Source organism: Priapulus caudatus, unplaced genomic scaffold, assembly GCF_000485595.1.
Source record: "Priapulus caudatus unplaced genomic scaffold, Priapulus_caudatus-5.0.1 Scaffold48, whole genome shotgun sequence".
Taxonomy (NCBI): Eukaryota; Metazoa; Priapulida; class Priapulimorpha; order Priapulimorphida; family Priapulidae; genus Priapulus; species Priapulus caudatus.
Genome location: NW_014577109.1, coordinates 3599 through 17699, shown reverse-complemented (window position 1 = coordinate 17699; position 14101 = coordinate 3599). Strand labels below are relative to the sequence as shown.

General features: G+C 42.5%; 1 protein-coding gene across 1 annotated transcript; it reads left to right on the top strand.

The window, feature by feature from the left end:
- The first annotated feature begins 8904 nt into the window (after positions 1–8904).
- Positions 8905–12218, top strand: LOC106820801. The gene is made up of 2 exons (XM_014825370.1): positions 8905–9274; positions 11368–12218. The coding sequence occupies exons 1-2, from the start codon at positions 8932–8934 to the stop codon at positions 12057–12059; spliced, it is 1035 nt and encodes a 344-aa protein (XP_014680856.1). The 5' UTR covers positions 8905–8931; the 3' UTR covers positions 12060–12218.
- Positions 12219–14101: the final 1883 nt, after the last annotated feature.

The window sequence follows — 14101 nt, the reverse complement described above, 5'->3', positions numbered from 1 at the left end:
GTCAAATCGGAAAGAAGAGAATTGCCATTTCTTCTATATCTGGACTAAATATTTTTCTAATATTAAATGGTCTACTTAATGTCATATTTTTACATCTATGCCAGACGAGCGGTACGGCAACGATGTCAACATATCCTAGAGGGTACACCCTGGTGGTTGGGCAGATATTCACATTATGGTCAGCTCATACAGTCAAGGGCCATCATTATAACGACAGCGATATTTATACAGTGTAGGGTCTGACAAATACTTATTATAGTTCGGTGCGTGACAGTTCAGCATGACATAGCATGATAACACATTACATTATGCTGCGCACTCTTTCCTGTGTACAACCGCGTTAATACCGAACCAAGACAAAATGATCATCGGGAATTTATTGATTTTCTAGGAAGAAGTAACAGCAGTCACACCATAATGAAAGAAAGAGAGCCGCGGCACAGTGAGTAGGAAATGAAGAAAGAAGAAAAAGTGGAGACGTGAGAGCATGAACGGCGAATTGTATCTGAAAGAGAGAGAGAGAGCGAGACTGAGAGAGAGAGAGAGAGAGAGAGAGAGAGAGATGAGAGAGATGCCGGCGCGAAAGAAAGAGTGGAGGAGTGATGGTATGAGCACTGCGAACTGGTAATCTGAAAAGAGAGAGATTGAGAGAGAGTGAGCAGAGAGCAGAGAGAGAGAGGGAGAGAGAGAGAGACGAGAGAGATGAGAGAGGATGAGAGAGAGAGAAGAGAGCATGCGCGAAAGAAAGAGTGTGAGGAGGTGTAGCGAGAAGCAGGGCGCGCGAAATGGGAATCTGAAAAGAGATAGAATGCAATAGTGACCGTGCCAAAAAAAGAAGGCGGATGAGAGAGGGATAGTCTGAAAAATGGAGAGATTTGGGGAGGGTGGAAAGGGTGAGTGAGTGAATGGTGTGAGAGCATCTGATAAAGAGACGCGAGCATTGTGCGGAGCAGGATGAGAGAGAGAGAGCACAGAGAATAGAGAGAGAGAGAGAGAGAGAGAGAGAGAGAAGAGAGAGAGAGAGAGAGAGCGAGAGAGCGAGAGAGCGAGAGAGCGAGAGAGCGAGACAGAGAAGAAAGCGAGCGATAGAATATTAGATAGTGCGAGATAACGTGAGAGCGAGCGCGAGCGCGAGATAGATCGATGGATCGATGGATCGATCGATAGATAGATAGATAGATAGATAGATAGATAGAAGATAAATAGATTAAGATAAAGAGAACAAAAAAAAGAAACAGAGAGATAGAGCGAGAGAGAGAGAGAGAGAGAGAAGGGGGAGAGAAAGCAAGAGGGATACAAGATACCATTACCTTCTCGCTCGTCTTTTATGCCAGCAAGATCGGCGCCGATACTGCCTGCGTTCACACGAGTGGCATCTGGGAGTTGATTAGAATTCGCTATAAGCTGATCAACACAAAATGCCCGCGATCTGGGTGACATCTCAGCGACAACATTAGCGCCAGACATTGACTCGCTTGCGTAGATGACCATTGTTCGTTCTATTTCAAGTCTTCGTGATAAAGATCGCGGAATAATTTCCAAAAAGGCGGTGATTATGCCGTATTTTTCGTGGAGCGAAGTGGTGCACGCAAAGTCGTAATGTGTGACTCGGCTGCTGTAAATTTAACCTAGGTTCTAGGTCGCTAATTCGTTGTGCTAGTTTGTAGTCGCGCGGATACGTTTTTAGGATTTGAACGTGCCAATGTTTGTAGATGTTAGAGTTAGCGGCTTGTTGGGCTCGCTCGAGCTTAAGCTGGCGGAAACGGCGCCATAGAATCGCTTATCCTCTTCAGGCAACTGCTCACAAGTAAGAACAACAAATAGCAAGAAGCGCCATTGCGACTACAAGCGAACACGCACAGGAAACGTCAATTATAGGTTCTTTACGTGAGATCACAAGCGCGTTGCTGTTAGTTTTCCTGTATGCGATATGTGATTAAAGTGTTTCCGCTTTTACATAGCGGTTGCACTTTCCAGAATCGGTCATGTCGTTCGTTTATTCCAGTACCTACCATTGCGCGCTGATACGGGCGTGCTGAAGTATTCTATTGGTTTATCATACATGATTCAAATTAATCTAATAACATCTTAGTTTATTTATCTGTGCCAATAAAGTATATGAACTTGCGGTATTTCGTGAGTAAGGAACAATTAGCATATAACATATGTGATATTTATTACATCGATAAAAGATCAACCATTAAGTTTAAAATATTAAAACGCTGATTACCTGATCGAGGACAAGTATTAATGACATTACAAGATCAAAAATGTCAACATTTCACATGAGCAGGAGATAATATATTATTCCTATGGACAAACGATCGATTGGCATGAGTTTTGTTTATTTGTGCTAACTTAAACTTTTAATACTTTTTGGTTGCTCTCGGGTTATAGTATAGGCCTACACCAGCCAAACATGGAAAAGTCCTCTTGAAAAAATTTCGAGTACATTTTTTGTTAATAGCAGGCATCCATGCTAGATCAATCAGTCATAGGGTGGGGAAGAAAATGTGGGTGGATGCCACCCTCGATTTTGACCTTAAAGGTCATAATCAAGGTCCACGGGTCAAATAAGGTCAATTTTTTTTACATTGTGCATTAATTGACATCAACTTTGTCTGCTCTATCCATAGAAACTATTTCTATTATCAAAAACATGTATTTAGACTGTTTAATTAACAAGTGAATTTTAATTTTTACACATATGTGTATGGTATTCTGAAACACAAAAATGTGATTTTCTCGAAATGTGTTTATTTTGCATGTTAAGGTAATTTGCACATCGAATCTTTTGGTTTAAACTATCACGCACGTTCAATATGCTAATCTGTCACTGTAAAATCCTAAACAAACTTTTTTTTTGTAATGGCCACTTGTTTTATCTTTAATTAAACACTGTATAGCCAGCCCCCTCTTGTGGCAGTCAGATTTGTTCTAGTACACCAGCCAACATGTGATTTTACGGTGCATTGCTTGTTTATAACAGGCATCCATGCTAGATCAATTAGTCATCGTGCGGGGAAGAAAATGTTGGTGGATGCAACTTTCGATTTTGACCTTAAAGGTCATTTTCAAGGTCAAAGGTCAAATAAGGTCCAAATGTGTATTTATCCTGGGTTTCTCCCCGTTTAAAGCTCATTTAATGTTTATATTTGCAAAAAGAGATTTGTACTATTGCAGAAGTACCCAGTCTCTGTAACATGCAACATTGTGTATTATATGCCTTAATGTATGGCCCTACATGTATGATGCGAAACAGCAAACTTTTCTAATCTGAAAAAGGGCTAAACGGTTTTACCATTTATCCATCATCACAATTAATGTGTTTAAAATATTCACTAAATTAATGTGGTGTGGCTGAGTGTGACCAGCTGGGTGACACAACAGAAGGGGAACATACAGTATTGAAGGGTGTGTCTCATAAGCCTACATGTACATGCATGTGTATCGGCATGAGGCTCTTGATATGAGTCTACTTGCCAGTTGGGTTGCAGCAGTCAGTCGCATCACATCCACAGGCAAGAAGCAATCTGAAGCAAATACATCGAGCTGTTCTGCATTTTGATTTGCATCCACAGGCTACCAGCTCCAGGCAGGCTTTTGGGATTGGGGGTAGCCTTGTCCACACAGCTTTAAGGCAACCGGACTCCTTCCTCCAAGCTGAGGTGTCTGTAGGCGATGAGACATCTATGTGTTCTTGGTCTGCTTGCAACCAAATCTTTGCCTGATGATTTGCGCGTGTAGCGTGAAGTTCCAGTGCATCCCTTGTCTGTGGTAACATCTCTAGACCCTTCTTAGCCTTTCCAAAGAGTTGGAGCCTGGCATGGTTGACGGTTCGTTGCTCAGGTGTTCCACACAGGGGAAACACAAACTGTTCAATAGGTGCAAGGTCTCCATCACGACCGATCCCCTTGACAAGAAGTAGTTGGCTTTCAAAGGCTCTCTAGCATGACTTATTTGCATGGCCACTGAAATAAGAAGTTGTGTCACAACCTGTTAGCGCATGGAAGCTGAGCAGGTTTTCCCTCACAGGTTGTGTAAGTCTCTCAGATACGGCATGTAGTGGGTAACATTTCTGATTCTATGCTGTTCCAGACACCATCCACACTTCGGATGTTCTTGTTTATACAAAGTGTATCAGAAGTAGCATGACATCTGCGTCTCTGCAGATTACGAGCACTCTTTGGTATCCTTCATTAACTGCCTCACACAAGTGGAGTATCAGCCTGGTATCAGCCTCTTCATGATTTCCGTGAAGCCTGGGGTCATCTCTCCTTGTTGACCTTGTATCAGTAGCATCTGCAAATCCGCCTCCGGTTACCAGCTCAAATAGCCCGGGCAGATCTTTACCTTTCTTTATGATTTCCTCAGACAAGAAATTGGCAAGATCAGCTTTGTTCTCATCCAAGGCAATGAACTGGACACAAACCTGTGGGAGTGGGACATTGGGCCCATCGATGAGCTTGTGAATTGGTTTCTTTTTTCCCAGTCGCTTTGAGCGAGTCACTGTCTTGATGGAGTTTTCACCGATGTAGCAATCAAATACAACATCAACTCTTGTTGTGTGCTGTCCGAAGTGACGTGTTACAGTTTTTACAAACACATCAGCATATTCACCAAATGTCTGACACCCGAAAGGCTTTCCAAGAGCTTGGATAAGGGCGTGATCATTTATAAGCACACATGTCTTCATGTCAGCTTCTGGAACTTCAGGGGGTACTTGTAGTCTTGCCATCAAGATGCTAATCAGCTCCGACTTTGAAGCAGGGTTTATCTTTCCTCCAGCCTTGGCCAAAGACAGTGGGATTGGGGACAGTTCATGCTTGAGAATGGTCGCCATTCTCAGTGGTCGCCCGGCGGTGACAGCATTGAGCAATCGCTGCAGTAGCTTTCTGTCAGCTTTGATTGTTTTCTGTACATTCTGTTTAGTAGATACATTTGCTTTGTACAGATCAGCGAAGGTTCTCACCACGTCATTCGATGCAGTATCTTTTGTTGCCAGTGATACCAATGGTATGTCTTTTCCGTCCGTGTCACAGTCTCCATCTCCTTCAGCCAAGGTAGTGTGTACTCGGAATACATCAAATCTTGTCACTTGTGTGGCAAGCTTCATCACATCATCAATATCACGCCTTGTGCGTGCTGGACGACTATCAGAACGGGTGAAAGTGGTCTCTTCTTTATCGTCTTCAAGGTTGTAGAGAGATCTGATGTTCTCTGTGATGCGTGATCGTTCTGACCATGTGATACAAAACTTGTCCCTGGCTTGATCATTCCTGGTAATGCCAATATGACTGATTAGCATGGATGCCTGCTATTAACAAAAAATGCACCCAAAGTAAAAAAATTACATATTGGCTGGTGTACTATTATGGTTAAATAATTATATACTTTTATATATAATATTTTCTATCAAAAAATGTGCGCTTGTGTGCTCGTGTGTGCGTGTGTAACTGTGAGTATGAAGCTATCCGAAATTTATGCTCGGTAGGCGTTGTTAAGTTGTGCTAACTATGTACCCCTACCATAAATCACTCGTTAGACTTCAGCTATTATTAATATAAGTAAAAATGAATAAATAAATAAATTAACAAATAAATAAATAAATGTATGTGTGTATGTGTGTGCGTGCGCGAGAGGGTGTGTGTGCGTGCTTGTGTGACTAGCCACGTTCTGTATAGGAGCAACTTGACTGGTTTCATCACCTCACAAAGGAGCAATGCACGAGGGAGGTTGTTTTTGTTAGACCACGTAGGGGGCCTATATCTAAGAATGTGTGTGTGCGTGTGTGTGTGTGCGTGCGTGCGTGCGTGCGTGCGTGTGTAGATGTGGCTAGACTGTTTGTAGACCACCCGCCGCGACGAGACACGTTAATTAGCTGGTGTTAGCTTCATAGAAATCGCACTGTCTGTTAGCAGGGTAGGTGGTATATACGCCTCAACACTTGGAGTAGCTACTACAAGAATATCGTCTGATGTGTCTAGACTGTATGTAGCCTACCAGGCAACGAGACACGTTAATTACCTCCGCGCAAACGGAGGTCATGCAATCGCTCGCGTGTGTGTGTTCGTGTGTGTGTGTAGCCAGCAGCGAGCCAGCTGTTATACACATGTATACACGTTACACGTTCGCGGAAGTATGCACTCTCTTTGAGTGCCCTCTGTGTAGTTAACGGTGTGAACGGGTGCAGCGTGTGCCCGATTATCACCGGACGTTCTCGCGTGAGTGCGCATGCAACATTTAAAATGTCCTCAAACATTACCGTCGGTTTGTCATTACAGAGTGTCTTGGCATTCCGGAATGGAATCCCGTGACAGATGTTAGCTTCATTGAAATCGCACTGTCTGTTAGCAGGGTAGGTGGTATATAAATCTGAACACTTTGAGCGCGCGCTACTTATTACTTCTTGAATAACGCTTAGATATGATCAGAAGTATATAATAGGGAAGTCCTATTATTCCCTAGGGATTCCCTATTATCTACTTCTGATGTGATGAATTAGCAAATTAACGGTGTGAACTGGTGCAGCATGTGGCCGGTTATCGCCGGATGTTATCGCGTGTCGGCGCAACAGCTCATTGGAAAACATCGTTAATATAATATTTACAATGTCCTCAAACATTACGGTCGGTTTGTCATTACAGAGTGTCTTGGCATTCCGGAATGGAATCCCAGATTCGTTGCGATTACACGCAATGCGTTGATTCATAGCTGAGATAGAGTGACCCGAATCCGGTCAGAGACGCAATGACCCGAGTCCGGTCAGAGGCGGAATGACCTGAACCAGAGGCGAAATGACCCGAATCCGGTCAGAGACGCAATGACCCGAGTCCGGTCAGAGGCGGAATGACCTGAACCAGAGGCGAAATGACCCGAATCCGGTCAGAGACAGAATAACTCGAATCCGGTCGGAGACGGAATGAACCGAGTCCGGGTCGCCTGTCTTGTCCTGAACACATCTTACACCCCCGAGAAGTCCCCTTTAGTGAGGCGTAGGCATAGAAGCCAATACACTAGACACGTGTGTTGACGATTTCCCACCGGAGAAGATCACCTTAATTTGATTAGGCACCGGAAGGTACTCCTACGTCACAAAAATCAACACATGCCACGCAATCCACAAGCGTACTATACTATACGTACAGTAAATCAACATGCCAAACTATAGTGTGCAATCAAACATTGACGCATCAAATATTATATAATCCGATATATAAGTCCGCATAATACAAACCAACATCGGTGATTCAGAAACACGCAATAACAATTATTCAACCTGTAATTAGTGATAATTATAAGGCAACAACGACTAACAAAAGTAGACAGTGAATGAAGCTGCCTCTCAATGCAAGTCGGTTACCGGTTACCGGACACCCAGCTCCCAGGCTACGTGTCCGGTCATATATTTCTTATGTGACAGAACCCAGCTATATTTTTTCAGTAAAAAACAATAAACAATAAGTTTTTACCATAATATTACTTACCTTTACGTATTTTATCAAAAAATGTGTTTTTGTAACTTTTGAAGCAATTAATAGTAAATCCAGTAAAATCAACGATTTGAAAGTTTCAACGATTCACGTGGCCTAATCGTGACGTGGATTTGGGAATCTGTGCTGAGATTTCTTATGGATGGAGCTTTCTTTAGCTTATGGGTGAAGCTTTCTTAGGACCGGCCTTAAAACATTTGCCATTATGTACATGTACATAACTGTAATAAACTGAGTTTTCATGACTGTCGATGTGTACATATTGTGTAGGGGCCTACATGACTGTATCCACTGATAGTTCTGCTGAGAGGCTCTATGTCCTCCAGGGTACTATAAGAGGGTAGGCCCCTACCCTGGGTACGGTTCGATATATCGGAACGTACCCTGGTACTATCTAATATGCCGGACCGTACCTCGCCGACTCCACTACGAGTCTATAGGGAGTCGCCTACGCATACTCCCTAACCCTAACCCTAACCCTAACCATAACCCTAACCATATCAATTAGTTACCAGGGTACGTTCCGATATATCGAACCGTACCCAGGGTACCCTCTGATAGTACTCTGGGGGACATAGACCCTATGAGCGATAGTTCCATTCGCATTGTTCATTGTGCCTACGAATCTCGTCGCAGCGATCGCAAGCCGCAAGGCAGCTCGTTTTAGTACAATTTCAGCATTAAATATCGGGGTTGCCCCAGTATACGTGGCGTGGTTATATGGCTTCGAAGTGCTTCAGTATTAGCGTCAGCTTGACCGCTGCGTGAACCTTTGCATGTTTACATAGACTATCAAACCATATGATCAGACCGGGTGTGAACGGGATGCGTGATTTTTTTCCCCACTCAGATAGTGGCATTAATTTGCATAAGCGGCGCTGATTGGCTGGCGGTTTCGCGCGCGGTGAGTTGTGAAGATTTATGAGCCCAATATCACAGTCAGTACTGCCTATCTGATTGGGAATAAAAATCATGCGAACGGGATAATGGCGTAGTAAACGTTACAAAACGCATGATAAAAATGTAGAAAAATCGCGGTCATCTTGGCTACCGTGGCCAGGTTGGAGCCCTGCGCGAATAGCAGCACGCCACAGCACATAATATAATATCTGAAGAGTGATATATAATATATAATATCCGAATAATATAATATAATATAATATAATATTATATAATATAATATAATATAATATAATATAATATAATATAATATCCGAAGAGTGATCCCCGCCGATGACGTAGCTTTATTATTCAGTTACTGTAGGCCCTACTCATTTATAAGATATTCGCACGTGCGGTACTTTACGCACGGCTATACCAGGTTGCTCTGTCACGTGGGTGGCTATTAGTTCTGGAATTGATCCATTTTCGGCGAGTATGCTGTCGCGTGGCGACTCACCTGGACGGCACTATAGCAAACGGATCGCATGAGTGTAGTATGTCTACAAAGCACCTCGTGGTTGGTTTTGGAACAGTTGCACTGGCCACCTTACTTGGCGTAATTACATTTAGTACGCATGGCACAAGTGTGCGAATCGCCGCGTACGGGCTTACAGACACAAGATTCTCTCAACCAAATGAAGAAAGCATATATTATTCGATACCGCAGACATGCACTGAGTGTTGTCAGCATGAGCCCCTTCCCTGGATAGACAGCAAAATTGCACCCCGTGCAATTACGCAAGTGCAATACTGGAAGATAATGTCACTGATGAATTTAGTAGATATGGTGTTTAAAGAAAACAAAGTTCCCTACTTTGTATTTGGAGGAGCACTCTACGGTAAGCAACCTGAATTTATTTTGCACAGTTGTTTTTCTTTTCTGCCTTTTCTCGATAACTTTACGTACAACCAATGCTATTAATGAGTAGCGGTCGAAGTAGAGTCGTGCAAATACATATAGCGAAAAAACGTTCGACCGTACTTCTAACCCATGAGAAATTCGTTTCAAGAGCCAATCAACGGTAGAAAATGTATACATAGGTAAATAAATTTTAAAATTGAAATATAAAAACTACGTATAACCATCTGACATATATGCCCAGCTAACACATAACGTATTCGTGACGTTCCTGGAATGTTGTGGTTTGGCTGTATATTAACAGGAGTAGATAATAGGGTCCCTATTATCTACTCCTGATATTAATGACCTTCGTGCACAGGGCAGGACTGGCGATCGGGAGCACCGGGAGTTTTCCCGGTGGCCTGGCCTGCTAAGTGGCCTGCCCAAATTAAAAAAAAATCTGCGACCTGCAGGCATATATATATATATATATTATTTTGTTGTTGTTGTATGTACATCCAAATGATTATTACATTAGTTATTTATTATTTAATAAATATTGGTTAAATGTTAGTCCTTGTGTCGTCCCCCTCTTTTTATGATATGTATATTTGTTTTATTTAAGGTTCATAACAGTATATATTGTACTAAAATGTTGGCTCATTAGTTTGTGATTCAGATGCACTAAAATTCACCAGAATGCATGGAATGAAGTCTTTGTAACAAACATTTTCTTGGTGGAGGAGTCCCGGGAGCGAAATTATTTTTCCCACTTTTTTTTATTTAATTAAATTTAATTAGGATTAGGGTTAGGGTTAGGGTCCGGAACAGCAGTGGAGAAAAAAAATTCGCGTCCCGGGACCCGCCCCAGACCCCCGCTTAAAAGGTGGCCCGACTAGGGCCATATTTCGCGTTATATTTCTCAGCCTGAATGATTTTCCCAGTCCGGCCCTGTTCGTGAATAATGTTCCAGAAACCTTGTAAACCAACGTTATACGCATTCCGAAAACGTTATGTAGCAACCATATAAATAATCTATTAGTTAGACGTACGTCTCTCTATATATTTCTATGATAGCAACGTTCAGGAAACGTGATAGAATATGGTAATGCAGCAAGAGCAGACGAAAGTCGTGCAGCAACATTTCGGGTATGTTGTAGTTTGGTTACGTGAATAACGTTCGTGAATAACGTTCTAACAACATGGCACATTACGGTACAATCAATGTACTGACATTTGGTATCATGCATGGTCTTTCACTACCATATCACCTTCATGAAATCTTTCATCGAATATACTATCCAATTTACGGTGATGAATAAATATGTTGAATTTAAACTTGTACGTAGGTAAAGTAATACAGTTTTACTAAAACTATACGGCGGCGCGGTTTTAACATTTCAGATCAACACATAACCATATACGCTTTTTATGATCTGTTTACAGTTGCTTAGTCACTTAATCCGTGTATTCCCAACATGGCAAAATGAGACCAATCCTTTGTTGATTGATATAATGGTAAACAGTAAAGCCTTGCCTGAAAACCATTGGTAACATCCCAGTTTGCCGACTCCCATTTCGTCTAATCACAGAATGGGTAATAATGCCATTTCGTCGAGTTGGGAGTAGGCGAAATGGGTGTAGACCAACTGGGAGTTTTGCTATATAGAATAAATTTTTTATAGCACTTTGAAATTAAAGGGTTGGGGTCCGGACTCCCCGGACCCCCCCCCCTTTAGATCCGCCCCTGGACGAGGTTTGGCTTTAAATCGAAGGATTCTCCTTTCACCCATATATAGGGTGTCTAACACAATAAGTACTTAGTTTCCGTGTCTCGATCGTCGTCGTAGGTCAGTGTACATTATGGTGCATGTACGCAGTGGATAACGACAACAGTGAACACGTAAACCCTTTGGGCAAGGTTTGTGTGCTCTTGGTAACGTCTATGTGATACCATATGTCCTGTGAAAGCAAACAAGAATTTAGTAGCACGTACAGCACCTGTACACACAGACGTCCCATGTTCAGAGAAATCATGTATAGCTACATATCACTGTATCACTGATTTCCAATGTTGTGCGTTCTTTCCAGGTTCATACATGTGCCATGACCTACTACCTTGGGACGACGACATTGACATCGTGGTGAAGGTTGGCGAGCGACGTCACGCCGAGAAGTTATTGCTCAGCCTAGCACCGGAATACACGGTCACAAACCATACCGACAAAAAATACGACAAGTTTCACCTGAAAAGCACACCGAAGAAGTGGAAGTACGCGTGGTCATGGCCCTTCATTGACATATCCTTCTACGACGAGAATTCGACGCATGTCTGGGAGCACCACATGCGCAAGACACCACATCGAGTTTACCCGAGAGCGATGGTATTCCCATTGCATCAGCGACCCTATGGCCCATATATGTTCCCTTCCCCTCGGGACACGCTTGGCTTTTTGAAGCACTCTATCAATGGCTCCAATGATAACAAGAAAGTATTCACATGCGGTAATCAGGGCTGGCGTCACCAAGCTGAGACAAGTTTCAAGAAGAAGCTGGTACCCTGCACAGAAATCATGAAAGAATATCCCCATGTTCATAGACGGAAAGCACCCGAAGGGGGCGCCGTTACAGAAACATTGATGCTAAATGGCAGAGCTGTTTATTCGTGTGTCATAGCGGAGCCGGATCATCTAATCACCAACGGCGCTTATAGTTTCGAATTAGAGCCATTGACGAGCTCTACAAAGACGAACATTCCGATTAAAATCGCTGCGCGTAGCTAAACGGTCTCTCCAACGCAGCCATTTGATCACGTTGACTGTGATAAGTACCCTCTATGTACGTTACCGTTATTATGTGCGCTTTGTCGCAGTGTATGTGGGAGTGTGTGTGAGTGAGTGTATATGAGAGTGTGTGAGGGTGTGTGAGTGTGTGAGTGTGTATGTGTGAGAGTGTTTGTGTTTGAGAGAGCGAGAGAGAGAGAGAGAGAGAGAGAGAGAGAGAGAGAGAGAGAGAGAGAGAGAGAGAGAATAAGTGTGAGTGTGAGTGTGAGTGTGAGTGTGAGTGTGAGTGTGAGTGTGAGTGTGAGTGTGAGTGTGAGTGTGAGTGTGAGTGTGAGTATGAGTGTGAGTGTGAGTATGAGTATGAGTATGAGTATGAGTATTAGTGTGAGTGTGAGTGTGAGTGTGAGCGTGAGTGTGAGCGTGAGCGTGAGCGTGAGCGTGAGCGTGAGCGTGAGCGTGAACGTGCGTGCGTGCATGCGTCCGTGCGTGATTGTGTGTGCGTGCGATACACATTATGTAAGTTATGGTTGTTAATGTATAACTGATGTATGTCCAGTTTGCGGACAACTGAAAACAGAGGAAGCGGGTCGCCTGTGTTACATCGGTACCTATACCCTGCCAACGCATAACGTTTTCGCAACGTTAAGATTTGGTTGTATTATGGTTTGGTTTAACAAACACGTTTAACGTTCGAAAACGTTAATAATAAGGTTATATGTAGGTTCATGACAAACGTTTGCGAGAAACATTTTATTAACGAATATTTAACGTTTTTGGTATGGTTATAGATTATTTCAATAAAAACGTCGGAAAAATGTTTTTAACGTTCGCCAAACGTTAATATGATGGTTACAAGATGTTTACAAACGCTTGCTCAAAACATTTTAATGTTTATCACTTGCATTTTGATATGGTTGCCAGTTGATTCAATAAAACGCCATCAACAAACGCTAGTCATTATATGCATGCTTTACGTTTACCGTACGTCTTTAGTATAGTTATAAACTGGTTAGTTACAAACTTTATCATCAAACGTGTCGGTAGCCCCGTTAAAATTTCTGGTAAAGAATGAAATGTTATAAAAAATATAAAAAAAACTAGATAAATTAACAAACAAATAAATAAATGTGCGTGTGCGTGTGCGTGCGTGCGTGCGTGCGTGCGTGCATGTGTACGTGTGTCTATGCTAAATACAGCAGAATTCAATGACGGTATTGCTTTAAATATTTCAAATATTAAAACTAATAATATTATTATATATTTATCATATCTTTTTGATTTGCTTTTAAAACACAAAGCATCAAAACTGCATTATTTTTACTCAAGTGGAATTGCTTTTAATTAACATCTATCAGAAATAAAAATTCACTCTCGCTATATATATGTATGTATACACGATGTACCTTGAGCAATTATTGTGATTACCCCACGCGTTTCATATAAATGATAGAATCCAGTCGTTTGAATAACCTGAGAACAATATATGTATGTTGTTTTCGAGTCGTACCCGCTCTATATCTTGGCAACCAATAAACGCTCCGGTACGATGCGGCGTGGACACATTGGAACTTCGACAGTATGTAAAGAATGAGCAGATGACAATATCGATGTACCACCACTAACGACGACAGCTAGTTTAGTCTGCCAAACGAGGTAGCTATACGGGTATCGACGTAGCACAGTGAGACAGCCGGTGCGCTACCCCTGTTATGGTACGCTACACATGATTACTTACTCATTACTGACTGGATTCATGACTTACTCATTACTGACTGGATTCATGACTTATTCATGACGACTGGATTCAAAACATCTAGGAAGCGCCGATTGTTTTCTATGGGTGCGACGCGGCGTTGCTGCTGCGTGTAGACAATTCACGTATATCATAATATAATATACGTGCTCTGGTGTAGACCTACATAGAGGGGAGGGTTGCCCCCACACATTTGATCATATGATCAGACCGGGGGTGAACGGGCTATTGCCATGGCGTAGTAAACGTGACAAAACGCATGATAAAAATTTGGCAAAATCGCGGTCAT

What these genes read in the sequence shown, in the direction of transcription:
- LOC106820801 (XM_014825370.1), top strand. Translation starts at nt 8,932, where the DNA reads ATGTCTACAAAGCACCTCGTGGTTGGTTTTGGAACAGTTGCACTGGCC. An exon ending in ATTTGGAGGAGCACTCTACG is followed by an intron (nt 9,275 to 11,367) that starts GTAAGCAACCTG and finishes CGTTCTTTCCAG; the next exon opens with GTTCATACATGTGCCATGAC.